The 16,798-nt window shown below is 41.3% G+C and overlaps 1 protein-coding gene across 1 annotated transcript; it reads right to left on the reverse strand.

Annotated features, from left to right (window-relative positions):
- Nucleotides 1-5,751: 5,751 nt before the first annotated feature.
- On the reverse strand, nucleotides 5,752-16,713 carry NUDT21 (nudix (nucleoside diphosphate linked moiety X)-type motif 21). The gene is made up of 7 exons (XM_004693574.2): nucleotides 16,456-16,713; nucleotides 13,238-13,438; nucleotides 12,388-12,451; nucleotides 9,273-9,362; nucleotides 7,972-8,047; nucleotides 7,203-7,317; nucleotides 5,752-6,047 (listed from the first exon to the last, which is right to left on the reverse strand). The coding sequence occupies exons 1-7, from the start codon at nucleotides 16,569-16,571 to the stop codon at nucleotides 6,026-6,028; spliced, it is 684 nt and encodes a 227-aa protein (XP_004693631.1). The 5' UTR covers nucleotides 16,572-16,713; the 3' UTR covers nucleotides 5,752-6,025.
- Between the last annotated feature and the right edge of the window lie 85 nt (nucleotides 16,714-16,798).

Below are 16,798 nucleotides of genomic sequence, written 5' to 3' on the forward strand. Positions count from 1 at the left end.
CTGCCTGTTCTGCTCCCCACTCTGTCTCTGGTGAAGCCTCTCGCCGCCCCTGAGCCTCTGGCCTGTACCCCAGTTCTGTACGCACAAATAAATAAATCTTAAAAAAAAAAACAACAAAAAAAAAACGCCTTCTCTCCTGCCCAGCGGGAATGGGAAATGGGGCAGTTCCTTGGCACAGGTCGGTCCTTCAGGAAGCTAAATGTAAGAGCGCCAGGGTTTGGGGGGTGCTGGGGGCCATTAAGTATCCGAAGTAATAGTGGCTTACAGTAAAGTGACCTAGGTATAAACCGAAGAGGAATGAAAACAAACCTCCACCCAAAACTTGTTCCCAGCAAACGCTGATAGCATTATTCATAATCGCCAAGGGCGGAAACAACCCTGGTGCCTATGAATGGGTCGATGGGGCCGTACTATTGAGAAATACAAATTAAGTACTGATACACGAATCCCGAAAACATGCTGAGTAAAAGTGGCCAGACATGAAAGGTCACATACTGTGTAAATTATCCAGATGAATGTTGTGAAGAGACAAATACGTAAAGAAAACATGGTTTTCTAGGGCTGCCAGAGAAGCCAGATTTTCAGATTGATTAAAACTGCAATGGTTTGACGCGTTGTGAACACACTGATGGTGGTACTTTAAGGTGGGATTTGTAGTCTCTCAACCAAGTGGCTACAGAACAAAGCAGCACTTCTAAAAATGTGTTACCTGATTCTTTGTATCCCCAAGGCTGTAATAGGACCTGGCACAGAATAGGTGCTCAGTAAACAGTTGAATTTTACAAACTTTCAAAAGGGCTAAATTTCCTTGAAGCTGTTTCATGCCTAATATTCTAAATCTATCAGAATTAGACAACAGAGGCTCTCTCATGGTTATTTTACCATCCACTTTGTAATTTTTAGAAACAACCTATTTGAAGGGCATGTGAAGCAAATAAAAGATTAACTTGGGGAGTGGAGGAGCAAGCGCTTACTTTTTTATATGGATTCTGTGTAAACAGTAGACTTTCGTTCCCTTTGTACTCTACCCACAGCACTTGATTAGCTGCTGAACTTACAACTTCATTAGTAAAATTTTATTTTGCAAAATACAAGAGTAGCAATTTTCCAGGTAACTGCTCTATTTATCTACTTTTTAAACATTTCAGGATGATCCATATTTGATCCAGGTTACCAGTTACAAAATACCACACACCAAATTTACCCTGTCACATAAGAATTGCTGCAAATAGATCTGTCCTTATTAAACTGGTAAGAACAGATACTACACTTGATCTTAGCCAAAAGGCCGAGAAGCTAGATCTGTCCTTGTTATAATTACAGTAACTAGAATTTCAAATTTTTACTGCCCGATTCCTTGATTCACTGTGAGAGAACCACTACTAACAGAAAGACATTATAACATAAAACTTTAACCAGTTTTAAGATGCTAAAGGTTTGTCTGGACGTTTATTTTAGTAACTGTATTCTACTGACATTTTCTCCACTAGTCCAAGCGGCCAGGTTTGTACAAAGCCTCCTCTCAAGCAAGTACTGCGGGCTATTTGCATCTTACTCCAGGAGAGGACCAAAGAGGAAATATACAAAGGGAATGTTTAGTGTACCCAGAGGGGTACACCTTGAAGATAGTTACCTGTGTCAGCTGAGCCCCAAGTCTGAAATGTGGCTGGAGGCACTGGCACCCAGCTCTCGGCAACTGGCCCAGCAAGTTCGCAGGGGATCCGTGGAGGAAGCGAGTGCTGTGCGTGCCCACCTTCATTGCGACATACCAGGTATCCTTCTGGGTCCTGTGAGACTTTGGGTGAACCTGTGAGGCTGAATTTCCTACCAGCTTTGTGGGACAATGACTGTCAGTCGGTTTGATGGAAATAAATCATTTCAGACAGACCACTTTTTGTGTGGTTTCATACCTAGAAAAATTTCTATTTTCATTGTTTAAAATACCTGAATTCCTTTCACATTCTTGACCTCAATTGATTTTTACCATCCGGTGAGAAAGGGGGTAGTCAAAGTTTAACATCCTAGGGTCTCAGCAGCCGAAACTCGAGGACTGACTGTATTAGCTACACCAGAGTGTGAAGCTAGCAGAGGTGAGAGGGCTATAACCAGTCAAGTATGTAGGGAAACAAACTAAGTTAAATGGGTACATTTCAATTTTTAGCTTGTTTATGTATAACTTTTTGGTGACTATTATAAAATATACAAGTAGCATTTTCAGAAAAGCACTACAGTAACTTCACTAGATTTTCTTCAATTTTTGTGCAGATATACAATCTCAGGCTATGGCTTTATTACACAGTGTTCTATTTTGAATAAGTTGTTTTTAAGATGCTCAAATGTAAGCAGAAAGTAGTGTATCACAGCATTTTGTAACTCCTGGGCAGGTTTAAAAAAAAAAACCAACCACTCTTTGCAGGTGCAGAAACTGAGCCCCAAACATATATGGTCATATGCCGTCAAGACCACGGTGGGGCAACTTCCAAACGCATCTCCTCGCTCCAAATGCAGCGACACTGAATCAACCCAAGAGCTCAGCTGTGGCGAAACGGAGAACCGTCCAGGAGGGCAGCGGCAGTGTCCAGGTCTCACGTTGATAGGCCAAGCGGTCTCTCACCAAATGGCAGCTGTCCACAGACACTGACCACGCAGGACTTCTAACAGCACACTAAGGTCAGCAGTCACACACACAAAAGCATTGTTTTGTTTTTTTTTATTGAAATGACAATAAAATAAAATTTTAAAAGAACAGTGACCATTTTAAAGTATTACTTTACAAATATAAAAATATAACCAAAATTTCAAACAGTTGTCTTTTATACATTTTCTATGAACTTACTGTCAGGGCAATTTTCAAACTATCTATGATCAGACTATGATGTGAACACAGTAACCAAAGGTTAAATGTACGCCAATCTGTCCCTCAGCAGACAGCATAACCAGTACTTTCCCAATTTATCTCTAGCCTCGTAATAAAATTCAACACTAAGGTACAAGTTACACTCAAACAAGCTTAATCTAGACTAATTTAGATTTTAGTCAGCTTTTTTCCCCCACAAACACAAGCTTGATAAATATAATACAAGCTAATACTAATTGTATGACTCAAGTTGAATTATCGTGTATTTCTCATACATTTAAAGAAAGGCAAACTGCTTGAAACGAGTCCAGTTGAACCCACATGATAAATGATGTAAAACAAATGCAACAGTCTGGAGGGCCACGCCTCAGTCCTCCCTGGCCATCTCAGAGCCGTGCGCTCCACGACACTCTCGGAGAGCGGACAGTCCACTGCCAGCGTGGACTAGTAAATACTAAATCTGGGGAACTCTTCATGGAAAATGACCCAGCATTTCCTCTCAAGTGACTGGGCAGGTACTTAATAAAAATAAAGCCATTAAAAACTTGAGTCACATCATTTAAGAAAAGGAATTTTGAGCTGATTGCTTGCTGACCTGTTGAATCTGGAAACCTTCTAATTAAGCATGAAAAGACATAGACTAGTTAATTTTGTTCTTTTATCTAAATAAACTACTACTTAATAGAAGCCTTAAAAGTCCAAAATAACTGACTCCAGTAATACTAATTATAAGACAAGGATACAAAGTACAGACCCTGACAGGTTTATCATACACCATGGTAAGTATTATCTGCCCTTTTATAAGACAATTTTTTCACTCAGGGAAAAAACAAAATTCGTTTTTTTCCCAAAGGGTTGGCAGTTTAAATGTGATTTAAAACATTTAACAGTGAAACTTTGTAATGATCCCCCCAGCCTCCTGAGTATCTCCCAGCGCCACTTGGTAGCTTTCAGCAGAACGTGCACGACTTGGATGGCTCGGGGCCCCACTTGAAAACGAAGCTGGGACATACAAGCACTGGGATCTAAGTTAGCCAGGATCTCATTTTAAAACTCTAGTATGTTCAGTTGTAGAGTGCGCAATTTACTGTTTATATCAAAGACCTGACTGTGTAGTTAGAATCCCTGTACCCTTGGACTGTAGCAGATCTGAACCTGCCTAGTTCTATTTCCCACAAAAACTTAAAAGTATTAGGGTGTTACTATGACTGACTGGTTCAAAATCAGTGATTTGTGCTATGAATTTATATTCAAAACCCAATCTCTTACATTCCAGGGTTGGTAACCCAGCCAGCTTGAATGAAAAGCTTCCCTCACCTGGGTGAGATGAGTGACTCATGCACTCACTGAGTAGTACTGATCAAGACTTTCTAGGTCAAAGCTTAAGTTACAAAGGGCATGAGTGGTGTTGAATCAGATGAGTATTCAACTCACAGTATTTACTGACTTGACTTTGTATTTATAAATCATACCAAGAAGACGACTACTTCTCTCCACCCTCCCCAGATGGCAAGAGCTAACACATCTGAACTGTGGTCACCACAGCTTTTCATGGACAGTGGGCTGGAGTAATCATTTCCCTCTGCTGCCTCAGTCCTGGTGGACCCAGTCAATGAGCTCACCAGTAAAATTACAGTACGTGAGAAGCATACTACCGTAAACTAAAGAGGCAGGTTTCTGCCCTTGAGAGAAGAGGATCGGACACAGAACCAGTGGTGTTTCCCCCCCCCCCCAAAGAAATCACTGGCCATTTTTGGTCCTGGAGAGTGATGCTCAATTGTTTACCAACAGTCACTATCTGCTATGCAAAAATGTGAAGGCCTGAAGGGACCGCAACTAAACAAACAACATGACTACCTCTGGGCCTAACGGCCAGTTGCTCTTAGTCCCGTTTTCTCGACTCGAAGTAGGAACGAATATATGATAAAGCTTTCATATCACCCAATATTCAGAAAACCCTCGTGATCAGCACTGTAAAAATATAAGAATTTACCCAAATTCATTACTCTATCTATTAAAAACTTAACTATACCAACCGCTTCTTTTAAGTAGCTGTGTTTTATAGAATATCCCATACGTTACGCCTAGTCATCGAGTTTGTAATAAAACACAGACAATACATTTTGGTCATTAAGCAGTAACACCGCCAATAAACTCCTCTGCCCTATCTTACTGTTTATTCAACAAAATTTGATCCAAGTTGAGCAGAGTTTTTTGTAAAAGTTCTTTAAAATTTGCTAATTCCTGAGACTGACAGGAATTCCCTATGCAGTCCTTACATTGGAGTTTATTCAGATTATTACAAAAGATTTTGCAAAGGCTTTATGTCACTTGCTAAACTTAAATTCAACCCAACGAATAGAACTTCAAGTTAATTGAAATAAAAACCTTTGTAATCGAAGAGTAACAAGTGAACACTTTTTAGAAACCTCCTTCATGAATCATGATTTCATCACGACAGCACAAATAAGACTCCTGTTATGTGAAGAAAACGAAGTGAGCTCCAGATGAGTCTCTTTTTATACCAATTCCCATAATTTTGCCAACCTAGCTAATTTTAGCAATTTCTCTGATGTTTAAGGTCTGTCACTTGTCAAGTGAAGTCTAGATATATCAATATAAAATGTATCTGTCAATAAAATCCTGGGAGCTCTGCTGCAACACTACTTACTAGAACGCATTTTACCGGGCTGTGACACAGGCCCGGGAGTGGACCTGGGACTCAAGCCAACCTGGCTTCCAAAAGTAACAGAAGAGCCTCATCGCCTTACACTGCTTTGGCGGCCGCCCCAGCACCAAAAGAGCTAGAGTCCCATAATCTCCACTGGCCTCAAGCTGCCCTTGTCTCTTAACATTGACCCACCTAGGAGGAGAAAAGAAACAACCCTCACCTGTAAGAATTTTAAAAGTTTAATGTGAAAGTAAAAAAAAAAGTCCATTTTCTTTAATGTACAAAAAGTATGAGAACCAAAAGTAAACTAAACATCACATTTGTTACACCACTATCTAGTGTTCGTATTAACTTCACTATTCAAACAACAGAAAGTAGGTGGCAATTTAGGGTTGGGGAAAGAGAAACCAAAATTTTTTTCTGCCATTTTATTCTACGCCATGTGTATAGCTGTGCTCACAGAGACGGCTTCTTCTACTTCTCCACTGCGCAGAAATTCAGTTGTATATAAAATTGAACCTACATTTTAAAAAGAACAGCAGCTTTATGAAAAACAGTATTATTGACATAGATCCTACCTTAGATAAATGTATTTTTAATTTTCTGCTCTCCCTCAACACTTTGGGCATTTTCTATACCAAGAAACACTGCTCTCACCTGTCACCTTCAACATTAAATAAATGTGTGTTGAATAAACTTAATTTTAAAAAGTGTTAAAGAGTGTAACTTTTATTCATTATCCCTTACATGTTCCCTGGTGAAAGGAAAAGTTTTTATTCCTCACAGTACTCTGACCACTCGCAAGCTCCTGACAACAGAGGGGTGATGTTACATGACCTTTTCTTCCTATTTCACACTTGTAACCCTTCAGGGTACCAAAGAAAAGGAGCCACAGGTTAAGACCGATTATTGTGAAAAAGTAGAAAAAATAATCTCATACTCAGTAAGTGTTGCTGTTAAGAGCAAACCCCTACTGGACTGTCTGAAGCTAGCACTCATGACGCGCACGCCTGCCCAGTGCCTGGTGTGTTCCAAGCACTCCCCTGCTTTATTTCACTCAGTCCTCACAGGGAGTGGGGTTACCACCTCCCTTGATGGGTGAAGAAATAGGCCTACTGGTATCATCATTTGTGTGATGTCACAGTGCCAGGAAGCGCTGTGGAGTTAAATCCAAACATTAACTACAGAATAATTTCTTGACTGTCAAGTCCTTCTTCAACCCCTATTGTAGTCGGCTCTTAGCAACTCTAAAATAAGACACACACACACATAGACATTTCTCAGCACTCTGTGTGTCAAAAAGAACCTCCATGTGAACATTCAAGACCCAGGCCCACAATACCCACTGTGGAGCCCAAACAGGCCAGGCCAGGCTCCAAAAGGGACAGACTCTATTACACCGAGAGAGCCAATTCCCACATGGTGACGTAGCCAGCCCTTCCACATACACTGCTGACTACTATTTTACCACCCCTTTTTTGAATAAATACTTGAAAGTCATCAGTAGAGAACATCAGATGTGGGGGACAGCACTTAATAACAAACGCCAGAATGTCATACTGCCATTCAGGGTCTGTGGACTCTTGCCGTCATATTTAACTGAGCAAAATTCATGAGCTATCCCTTCTCAAGTGACTCAGAGGCGTTTCGATTAGACCGACAAAATGTGCATACCTGCTCAAAAGCTGGGGGAGACTGGAAATGATGGGTCCATACCCTGGTGCATTGTCGTACAGTTCAAACAGGGGTGCAGCGACCAGCTTGTAATTTTTAGGGACTGCAAACAAGGCTAAAATACAACAAAACAGTATTGATTTTCTGCAATTTCTGATACAATCACCGCTAGCATTTCAATTTAAAAGTAATCAATTTACATCTGAGAAATTTTTGAGGGGAAAAAAGAGAATCTTCAGTACATTTTGGTTTAAGCAAAGTTCTTAGTCACAACTTTGAAACTAATGAAGTCAGTTATTATGCTATTAACAACCAAGAAACACAGTGTTATGTGCTGGCCCTGCGACAACAGGAAGGGAAGAACCCTGAGCTTATAATTTTGGGGGGATATTAGACAACTAAAAGAAATAGTGACTTACTAAAATGCACAAAAGGTGTTAAGATGCATTTGAAAAACATCAATCCACCTGTTTCCTGTAATTGTCACTAGTTTATCATGACATGAAAATCATTACCAGGAGCTAAACAGTTATTAAAAACAATAGTCTACGGTATTTTGGATGCTAGTTAAACCTACATTCTCTCCCCACCCTCCCCAACAGCGTAACTAAACCATCTATGAGAAAAACAAGGCCATTCTATATATACATGACTTGTTGGTTGGATTTTACAATGAAGTAAAAAATTCAAGGATCTTGGAGAAAACACAAATAGAGGGTTCCATGAAAATACCAACATTTTCAGATGGCTGCCTTCAGAAATAACTTACCTTTCTCTTGAAGCTGAACCAAAAACAACTTCTTATGCTCCTTGGGTTTTGTGATATGCGCAGGAATGTATGGGTACTAAACAACAAACGAGAGCAACCTGCTGTTACCAAGACGTCCCTCTACCTCCATGCCTCCCACTTAAGGCATCAAGCTCAAATATAACCCTTCTGAGACCAAGCTCCTATCTCTCACAAAATTTTAACACATATCCAACTGTTTCTTTCTTTACATGCTTCTTCTCCAATGGAGTGTAAACTGCTAGAGTGAATAGAATCCTTTCTAGTATTTCCTTTAACAGGACCCAGTACCTACAGATGTACTAATAAATAAATGCCTTAATAAATTTAACAAGTAAGTAAACCATCCACCCACAAGAAAATTAAGTGTCCTCACAGGATGTACAACCTGAGAAATTTATAAAACAATGAAGTGTGATAGTAATAAAATGTTTTAGTAAAATGATTTTTTTGAAGTTAAATTTTCTAGAAACTGGTGTAGACATGTTTATTATATAAAGAGTTTAAATATAGTGGGAAAGATACTTTACAGACACTCCTGCCCTTCAACAACACCCCTACACATCACCCAATGCTGCAAGAACCCCAGATACGTGGTCTAAGTGGAGCTTGTCAGCCAGTCAGCATCAAACGACTTGGGAAAATGGAGAAACTATTTGGGAGACAATTCTTAGGCAGTGAGTGCCGCACCAGCTTCCCAGCACTCTAACTTCCTATCCCTCAGCCATACGAGTGAGTGAGAAGGAAAACACACACACAGCAACCTTTGAGATCGCGAAGAGACAGTCACGGCAGATCATCAAGACAAGAGCTTATCCTCATTCAAACAAATTATGGAAGCAAAAGTTTTAAACTACCTGGAATGACTACATACTTAGTGATCTTCGGGGAATTATTTTTAGTACGATAGTGGTTGTAGTGGTCCATATCTTTTAAAAGGTCCTATCTTTAAGAGAAGTACAATGAAATGTTACAACTAAAATTATATGTAGGATTTGCTTCAAAATAACCCAATGCGAAGGTACAAGGATTGGGTCGTGGGGGCAAAGAGTTGATGCAGTTTGACTGTGGAAAATTAACTCTTGAAAGTGAAATGACAACTAACAGGATTCACTTAGACGTTTCTCTACTCTTGTATGTGAAAGAAAAAAAAAGTTTGGATTTTAAAGTTTTTATTTAAATTAAAGAGAGGAAAGAGGAAATTTCAATCCAAATTTTAAAAGGCTGGAATTAAATCAGTTTTCTCTATAACAAACTGCCCAGAAAATAAAGCAAACACTTACCTGAGGTGGTTCAAAATTTGGCCTCCACCAGTTACCAATGCAGTCATCAATAACCCAGTCTTGCAGGACTCCATCTTGGCGACCTAGTATCTGTAAAGTGTGTGTGTGGAGAGAAAGAGAAAGAGAAAGAGAGAGAGAGTGAGAGAGAGAGTGTGTGTGTGTGTGTAGAGAAGTGTGTGTGTGTAGAGAGAGTGTGTGTGTGTGTGTGTAGAGAGAGAGAGTGTGTGTGTAGAGAGAGAGTGTGTGTATGTAGAGAAAGTGTGTGTGTGTGTAGAGAGAGAGAGAGTGTGTGTGTAGAGTGTGTGTGTGTGTGTGTGTGTGTGTGTGTGTAGAGAGAGAGAGAGAGAGAGTGTGTGTGTGGAGAGAGAGTGTGTGTGGAGAGAAAGAGAGTGTGTGTGCATGTGTCGAGAGAGAGACAGACAATAAGCCACCAAATACATATCCCCATTAATACCCTTCTTCAGGGAAGTCTGGGCAGCACCCCTAACTGTGCCCTCTACACAGATTTCCTCTCTATATTTCCTGTTTATTATCTATGTTAACTTTGTACAAAATAAACTAATACTAGTTTAAAAACCGGCGCCCTCCCTACTGGCATAACAGGTTAGGACGCAGCACTGCAAGCTGGCTGCAGCAGCTACACTGCGAGTTTGATCCCCAGCCCCGGAGCTGCCCACAGGGCGCGGCAGACCTCTCCTGACCCACCTACTGCTCCCCTCAGCAGTGTTCTTCGTTGATCTGCCTGTTCTGCTCCCCACTGTTTCTTCTCACCCACCCCCTGCACCTCTGGCCTGTACCCCAGTTCTGTATGCATAAGTAAATCTTAAAAAAAAAAAAGGCAATCTTACATCAACGTAACTACAGACACACCACCCCAGTTACCTGTTTAAAAAGCATTTTCATTTTTCAATAAACTGTTAATATTTTAGTTTTACTTTAATAGCTTTACAGCAAAGTTGCAAAGAGTACAGAGACCGCCTCTAACATCTAAGCACATTGGTCACATTAATGAACCAACACTAAAGCCTTAAAGTCATGCTCTGTTCAGATCCCTTTACTTTTTACCTAACGTCCTTTCTCGTCCTAGGACCTCACCCAGTACCACACTACATCTAGTTATTTCACCCAGGTGCCTCACAGAGACAGTCTGTCACTCTCTTTTTGACTTTGGCAATTTTGAGGAGTCCTGACCAGTCTGCAGAAGTCCCTCAACTAGAACAGGGTTTTGGATTGCAGGGCGGAAGATCAGAGGTAAAGTGCCAATCTCATCACACACGGCAAGAGCACGCTCCATCAACATTACTTTTCTCTGATATTAACTTTGATCACCTGGCCCTGGTAATGTCTATCAGGTTTTTCCACGGTAAAGTTACATTATTTAACACAATCTTTATGACCGTTTCTTGATTACTTTTCATGTTTAAGAATCTATAAAAAGAACAAAAAATGCCCTCTACTGTATATGAGAATTAGGTCTTAAAACTCTCCCTCTTCATCTTTCTCTTCTACCATGCTCCCAGTATCAGTATTTGATGAAGTCAAGAGTATTTCTAATTAACATGACTAGGTAAGAACATTTAGTAAACTGTAATTAAACTTAAAACTAAGCAAGAGTGTGTGGTACATTTCCTTACTTGTATAGCTAACCCGTTTCTTCAGGATTAACAGCTGTTTCATTGGCTGTAATGAATCTATCTCTACACCCTCCAAAAAGGCTTGAAATTCTTTTCAATCCAAACACCAACTCACTTTCCTAAGAAACATTTTTTCATCAACCTGCAGCTACTCTCAGCTCTCCTGCACAGGCAGCGCTCTAGGCCTCCTGGTGCATCTCTGCTGTGTCATCAGGCTCTGTCTATTCTAAATCCTGTACCTTCTTTATTTATTTTCATGTAGGTGAACACCCTCCAGCAGCTTCCTGAGAAAAGGTACGAAGAGTTCACAGTTTTGGAAACTATCTAGAAATAGCATTATTTTACCTGACTTACAGTCTAGCTAGAAAATTCTACTATAGAATAAAGTCAAGTTCTCTCAGAACTATGAAGGAACGTTCCATGATCTTTTGGCTTCCTGCCATTTCTGATTTTGATGCTTTGTAGTAAGTTTTCCTATACTCTCTCCCCAACTTTGGAAACTTTTAGAATCTCCTTTTTACTGACTTAAAATTTCATGATGATATGCCTTTGCAAGGCTCTTTTGCCTACAAAAGATAGATAGGTCAATCTGAAACTTATATCAACTGAGGAAAGCTTTTTGAATTACTGCCTTGCTAATTCTTTCCTTTTCCTCTGTTCTATTTCTCTATAGATGATATTGATCCTTCTGGTGGGTCCACTGATTTTATCTTTTCTTGTCTATAATCTATACTTTTATTCCATTGTGTGATTTCTTCAATTATGTCTTCTAACCCTCGAATGAACTGTTCATTCTTCTAACACTTTCATTAAAGATATTCATGAGATTTTACTGATTTAATATTAATAGTCTTTTTTAATGGCACACCATTGCACAGATACATTCTCTCCTTTTATCATACCAAGAATACTGATCATAATTTGGCTGATTGCTTAATTTTCTCTTTCTGTGGAGTTTCTCTAACTCCTTTGCATCTCTTTGCTAAGAAGCTTTCTCCAAAAGTCTGGTGATACTGAGTTATCTGCTCACAATTAAGAGCAAAGCAATTAAGAGCAAAGAGGTGAACTGTCACTCTGTATGACTGTGACAGGGCTACACTATTTCTTGGGGAAGAGTCTAAAATACCATCATCTGGACGAATTTTTGGTTTTGGTGGATTTTTCTGGATTGTCTGCTTCCTCCAGAAATAAAACCTCTACCTTCAGTCTGCGTAAGCCTCGTTGTCAGCATTCTATCAGTCTAATAGAAGTCTAGAAATCTCACTATTCAAGATGTAAATTTTCACTCATTCTTCCCATACCCTCAGATTTTACTGCTTAGTGTTTTCTGATTTAATTTCTACAAAGAAATTAAACATTGTACCAATTGAAAATAAACATATCCTTTCCACAAGACACAAAAAAAATCTAATTACTCATTAAGTCAATGGTATTCAGGTAGGTAAGAATGAAACTGTCAGAATGGTTAAACAGACAAATACCTCTGTCATTAAGCGTTTTAATCCTTCAACTTCATCTTCTCCTGGGTTAAGTTCACCACCAGGTCTGTATAAAGGTTAAGAATTTCAGCTTTCAATTTTAGGGTAATAGCAAGAACACAATAATAGTTATTTCTGTCAAGTAACTTAATAAACTATTTCAGAGTCGTATGATCAGGCAATCAAAACAAAAAAAAATGTCAAAAGGAGCAGAAAGAGTATGCTAGAGAGTTGAATTTATAATGTTAACTCACCAGAGTTGTAGAAACCCTAGTTTTAAATACAAAATAAAATATAAACAAAAAATAATGGCTGATCACCAGCCATTCCCATCTCTTCTCTCGCCACTAGGCAGTGATAGTGGAGCTTAATTCAGAGAGGAAACAGATCCATCTCTAGGTCTGAAGAATGAGTTACTTTTCAAGAAGTCCAATCTCAGCATTTGAGACCTCTCTTTTTGGCACAATCTGGACAAGTAGTTGGGAACTAAATGTACACTGAGAGATTTAAGTTTAAGTGATAAAGCTAGACAGTTACCTACAAAAAGTAAAAAGTATTCATTTCAGGAAAAAATGTTCCTAACACTGTTACAATGGTATCTGAAAATTTAACTTAAACTAATGTGTTTCACAGCTTTTGTCCTGTGTAGCATCAACATACAGATTTCTAGCTAGACAATAAATGAGCACTGAACAAGAGAAAAATAGTTTATTTTCTCTTTCCAAAGATTCAATTAATAGTTTATTGAAATAAATGACTAAAAGCTAAAACTGTGTTTCAAAGTTGCAAAAAACAGTAATCCTATCAAAGTGACAATTATCAAATGTCATTGATAATTTCCAATGACACTTACAATTTGAAGAAGGTTGTTCCCAGCTGCAGCAGTAACACATGGGGTAGCCGGTGCTCATGGACAATCAGAACCCCTTCTACTGTCCTCCTCATTCCAATTTTATCAAATTCCTCCCTCATGCGCTGAAATCTGGCTGCGACAGAACTATCCTTCTCATAGAGGGGTTCCTTTGTACCAAAAGTGTAATTGGTAAGAGGGTACCTGGAATCCAAAGACAAACATCTCACATGAGAACCAAAGATCATAACTCATCATGACAAATGCCGTACAGATTAGAATCCAGCTCTTTGGACTCTAAAGCCAAGCTGCCAGTGGCTGGGTCAAGCAGTTGCTATGTACTTGATCCTCAAGCACAAACACTATTTTCTCTAAGGTCCTTAAATGCTTAGAGAAGCAGCGATCTGGGTGTCTGCTGATCCTCTGCTCTTAGATCGGGCTGCTGTCCTCGCTAACAACGCTACCCTGGCTAATATCCTCATGGGGTCTCCCCACCTCCTTACTAGCCTAATTGTAAATTCTGTCAATAGCAGGAACTGAAGGATAATCCTTTTTCTACAAGCTGAGGCCCCACTTCCCATCATCTCATCAGTTATTTTCTATTTCTCCCAGTCAACTACCCTCAGATTTTCCTGATATGCCACCCTTTCCTCTTCAGATGAACTTCCATTTTCCCTCTAAACCTTCTGCACTAAATATATGCAGTTATCTTTAGTCTTTCCTTCTCATTTAAATCTTCTGCCACCATATCTAACCTGAATAGTCTCCTGTATCAAGAATTTGAAATATTATTACTGAAGTTTTCATCTTGTTTAGCAAAGCTCAAATTTTCCCTGCAAGATAGCTGTTAAAAATCACACCTTATCGGCCCTCCATGGTGGTGCAAGGGGTTAAAGCACATAACCAGGAGGTTGGCTGCAGCCCCTTCAGTGCAAGTTGGATCCCCACCCCAGAGCTGACCCACATGGCACAGCAGACCTCTCATGTCTTGCCCACTGCTCCACTCAGCAGTGAATTTCAGTCCATCTGCCTGTTCTGCTCCCCACTCTGTCTCTGGTGAACCTTCTCATTGTTCCTGGACCGCTGGCCAGTACCCCAGGACTGCATGCATAAATAAAACAATCTTTAAAAAAAAAAATCCCACATTATAACCTCTTGATCATAGCCTTACAGTAAGAAGTCTTTAATTATAAGCCTTTCAAATAAGAATGCTTTGGTCAGGCTTGCCTATCCCCAAGGAATTTATTCTATCAAAATACCTCAACATTAATAGTCAACAACTATATAATCAATCCATCCAGGTATTCTTGAAAAGGAAACAAATCAAGATTATCAAAACTTTATAATTAATTCTAGAAGTCAAATTCTAGGCATAAATTAAGCAGCTCTAAACTAAAATACATCAATTCCAGCACACTTTCAAGACTTAAAAATGTATTTAATTTTGCGTAGAACAACGGGGGTATAGGTCAGAGATACAGGGAGTAAGAGGGTTTCCCAGAGACAGAGTGGGGAACAGAACAGGTGGATCTACTGAAATACACTGCTGAGGGGAGCAGCCGGGAGACAAGAGGGGTCTGCTGTGCCCTGGCAAAGGACCCAACTTAGGCCACAGAGGTGATATCAGGATATGCTGAGACTTGATACAAGTTGATCCAGTAATCAAGGCAAACCAAGGGAAACCTGTAAGCCCCAGTTCTAATGACCACTAGAGGCTATTTAGAAACTGGCCCTTCATTTCACAGCAATATTCACCTAAGGTTTGTTTAAAGTGATGTGCTATTAAAGTGCTACCATGTCAGTGTAACACCAGAGATATTAACTTGTGTATACAAGCATCAACTCATTTGAAACTTCATAAGCCTAACATCTTTATGACCTAAGTTTCCCTGGCAGCATGTTTTAGGAAACAAAACATGATGTATCCTATTTCAAATAGTGTGCAAGGAGAAGTTCATTGACTTGAATATAAAAGAGAACACTTAAAGTAGCCCACAGAAACTATCATTAGTAACCCCTACTCCTTTTAAACAATGACGGGCATAAACTGCCCACTTTCTCTGAATCAGAGCCCACATCGCCATGCTTCGCTATTCTCAGAAAAAAATTTCTTGAGCGCTGAACAGCCCAAAATATCAATTATCTGCCCTAGCAAATTTACTTCTCCACGTGTGCAATGGCTTGAAATGCTTAGGCAGAAAGGTGTGGCAAATAAAACGCTCTCCGGTGGCTGCTCGGGAACTGCAATCTGGTTCTCCCCACGACTTGAGAGCCCCTCAAACCAGCTTCCGCATGCCCATGCTGCATTCTACAGGATGCCTGGATGCTGTGGCCATGGCACAGAAAAGACACGCGAGCCATAGGGCATTCCAGATGGCCCTGGGCAGATAAACAAAATGTGGTGCGTTGACGATCTGAAACACAGCATAAAAGTGAGCCATAAAAAACGAGACCCATGGGCCCTCCTTGGTGGTGCAATAGGTTAACGCACAGCACCAATGAAGGTCCCCGCAGCAGCCAGTGCCAGTTGGGTTCCAGGCCAGGGAGTGACCCACATGACCTGGCAGACCTCTCCTGCTCCCCACTGCTCCCCTCCGCAGTGTACTTGGTTGATCTGCCTGTTCTGCTCCCTACTCTGTTTCTGGTGAATCCTCTCACCGCCCCTGTGCCTCTGGCCTGTAGCCCAGTTCTGTATGCATAAATAAATAAATCTTAAAAAAAAAAAAAGTAATCAACGTGTTGGAGCCAGACCTAGACATTAGCACCGAAGTGAAAAAGGGGGGAGTGGGGATCTGCACCCAAACAAGAGCAACATCCTTTGTCCTTGACGGGTATCATTCACGTCGCCTAAGACAGTAACTAGCACAGCCGTGATGTGACAGCACGAAACCTGGGCGAGATCAACGTTCAGCTCCGTCTGGAGAGGCTGGGAGAGGATGCGTGTGAAGCAAAGTGGACTTCTTCCTACACCGGCAGAGCCCAAGGGCACCAGAACGAGCCTGCTTTCTGGAAAGAGAACCTCGAGCAGGACGCTACCCCGAGGAAAGGGCCCGTGGGCGGGAGACAGACAGGCGCGCGCGCGCGTGCGCGCGGGGTCGGCGGGGGCGCTGGGGAGGCGTGGAACGCGCCGGGGGGGCGCCAGGGCCGAGCGGTCGTCTTGAGGGGCGCCCACGAGGGAGGGTGCCCTGCAGGGCGGCGCGCGTAGGCCAGGCCGCACTTACAGGTTGATGGTGCGCTCCAGGGTGAGGGGCTTGGTCTGCTGGATGTACTTGTTTCCGAACTGGTTGACCCCCCGGGGCCAGCCGGTCTGCGAACGATTGGGCGGCACCACGGACATGCTGGCGAGCTCGGACACACGCAGCAGGCGGAGACGCGGAAGCAGGGAGACTTTCCCTGTGCCGGTAGCGGTTATCTGCGTCCCACTCAGCGGCCACCACCCGCCATTAACATGAGAGCGCAAGAGGAGGCGTACGCTCGCCGGAAGTGCACCCGGAGCCTCTGGCGGCAGGAAGTAGAGAGGCGGTGACCTGGCTGGGCGAACGTGCTCAGACCAATCGCAGAAAG

Source organism: Condylura cristata, unplaced genomic scaffold (genome assembly GCF_000260355.1).
Source record: "Condylura cristata isolate star-nosed mole 26May11 unplaced genomic scaffold, ConCri1.0 scaffold00039, whole genome shotgun sequence".
Classification (NCBI taxonomy): domain Eukaryota; kingdom Metazoa; phylum Chordata; class Mammalia; order Eulipotyphla; family Talpidae; genus Condylura; species Condylura cristata.

What these genes read in the sequence shown, in the direction of transcription:
- NUDT21 (XM_004693574.2), bottom strand. Translation starts at nt 16,571, where the DNA reads ATGTCCGTGGTGCCGCCCAATCGTTCGCAGACCGGCTGGCCCCGGGGG. An exon ending in TAAAACGCTTAATGACAGAG is followed by an intron (nt 9,363 to 12,387) that starts GTATTTGTCTGT and finishes CACACTTTACAG; the next exon opens with ATACTAGGTCGCCAAGATGG. An exon ending in CAAATTTTGAACCACCTCAG is followed by an intron (nt 8,048 to 9,272) that starts GTAAGTGTTTGC and finishes TTTGTTGTTTAG; the next exon opens with TACCCATACATTCCTGCGCA.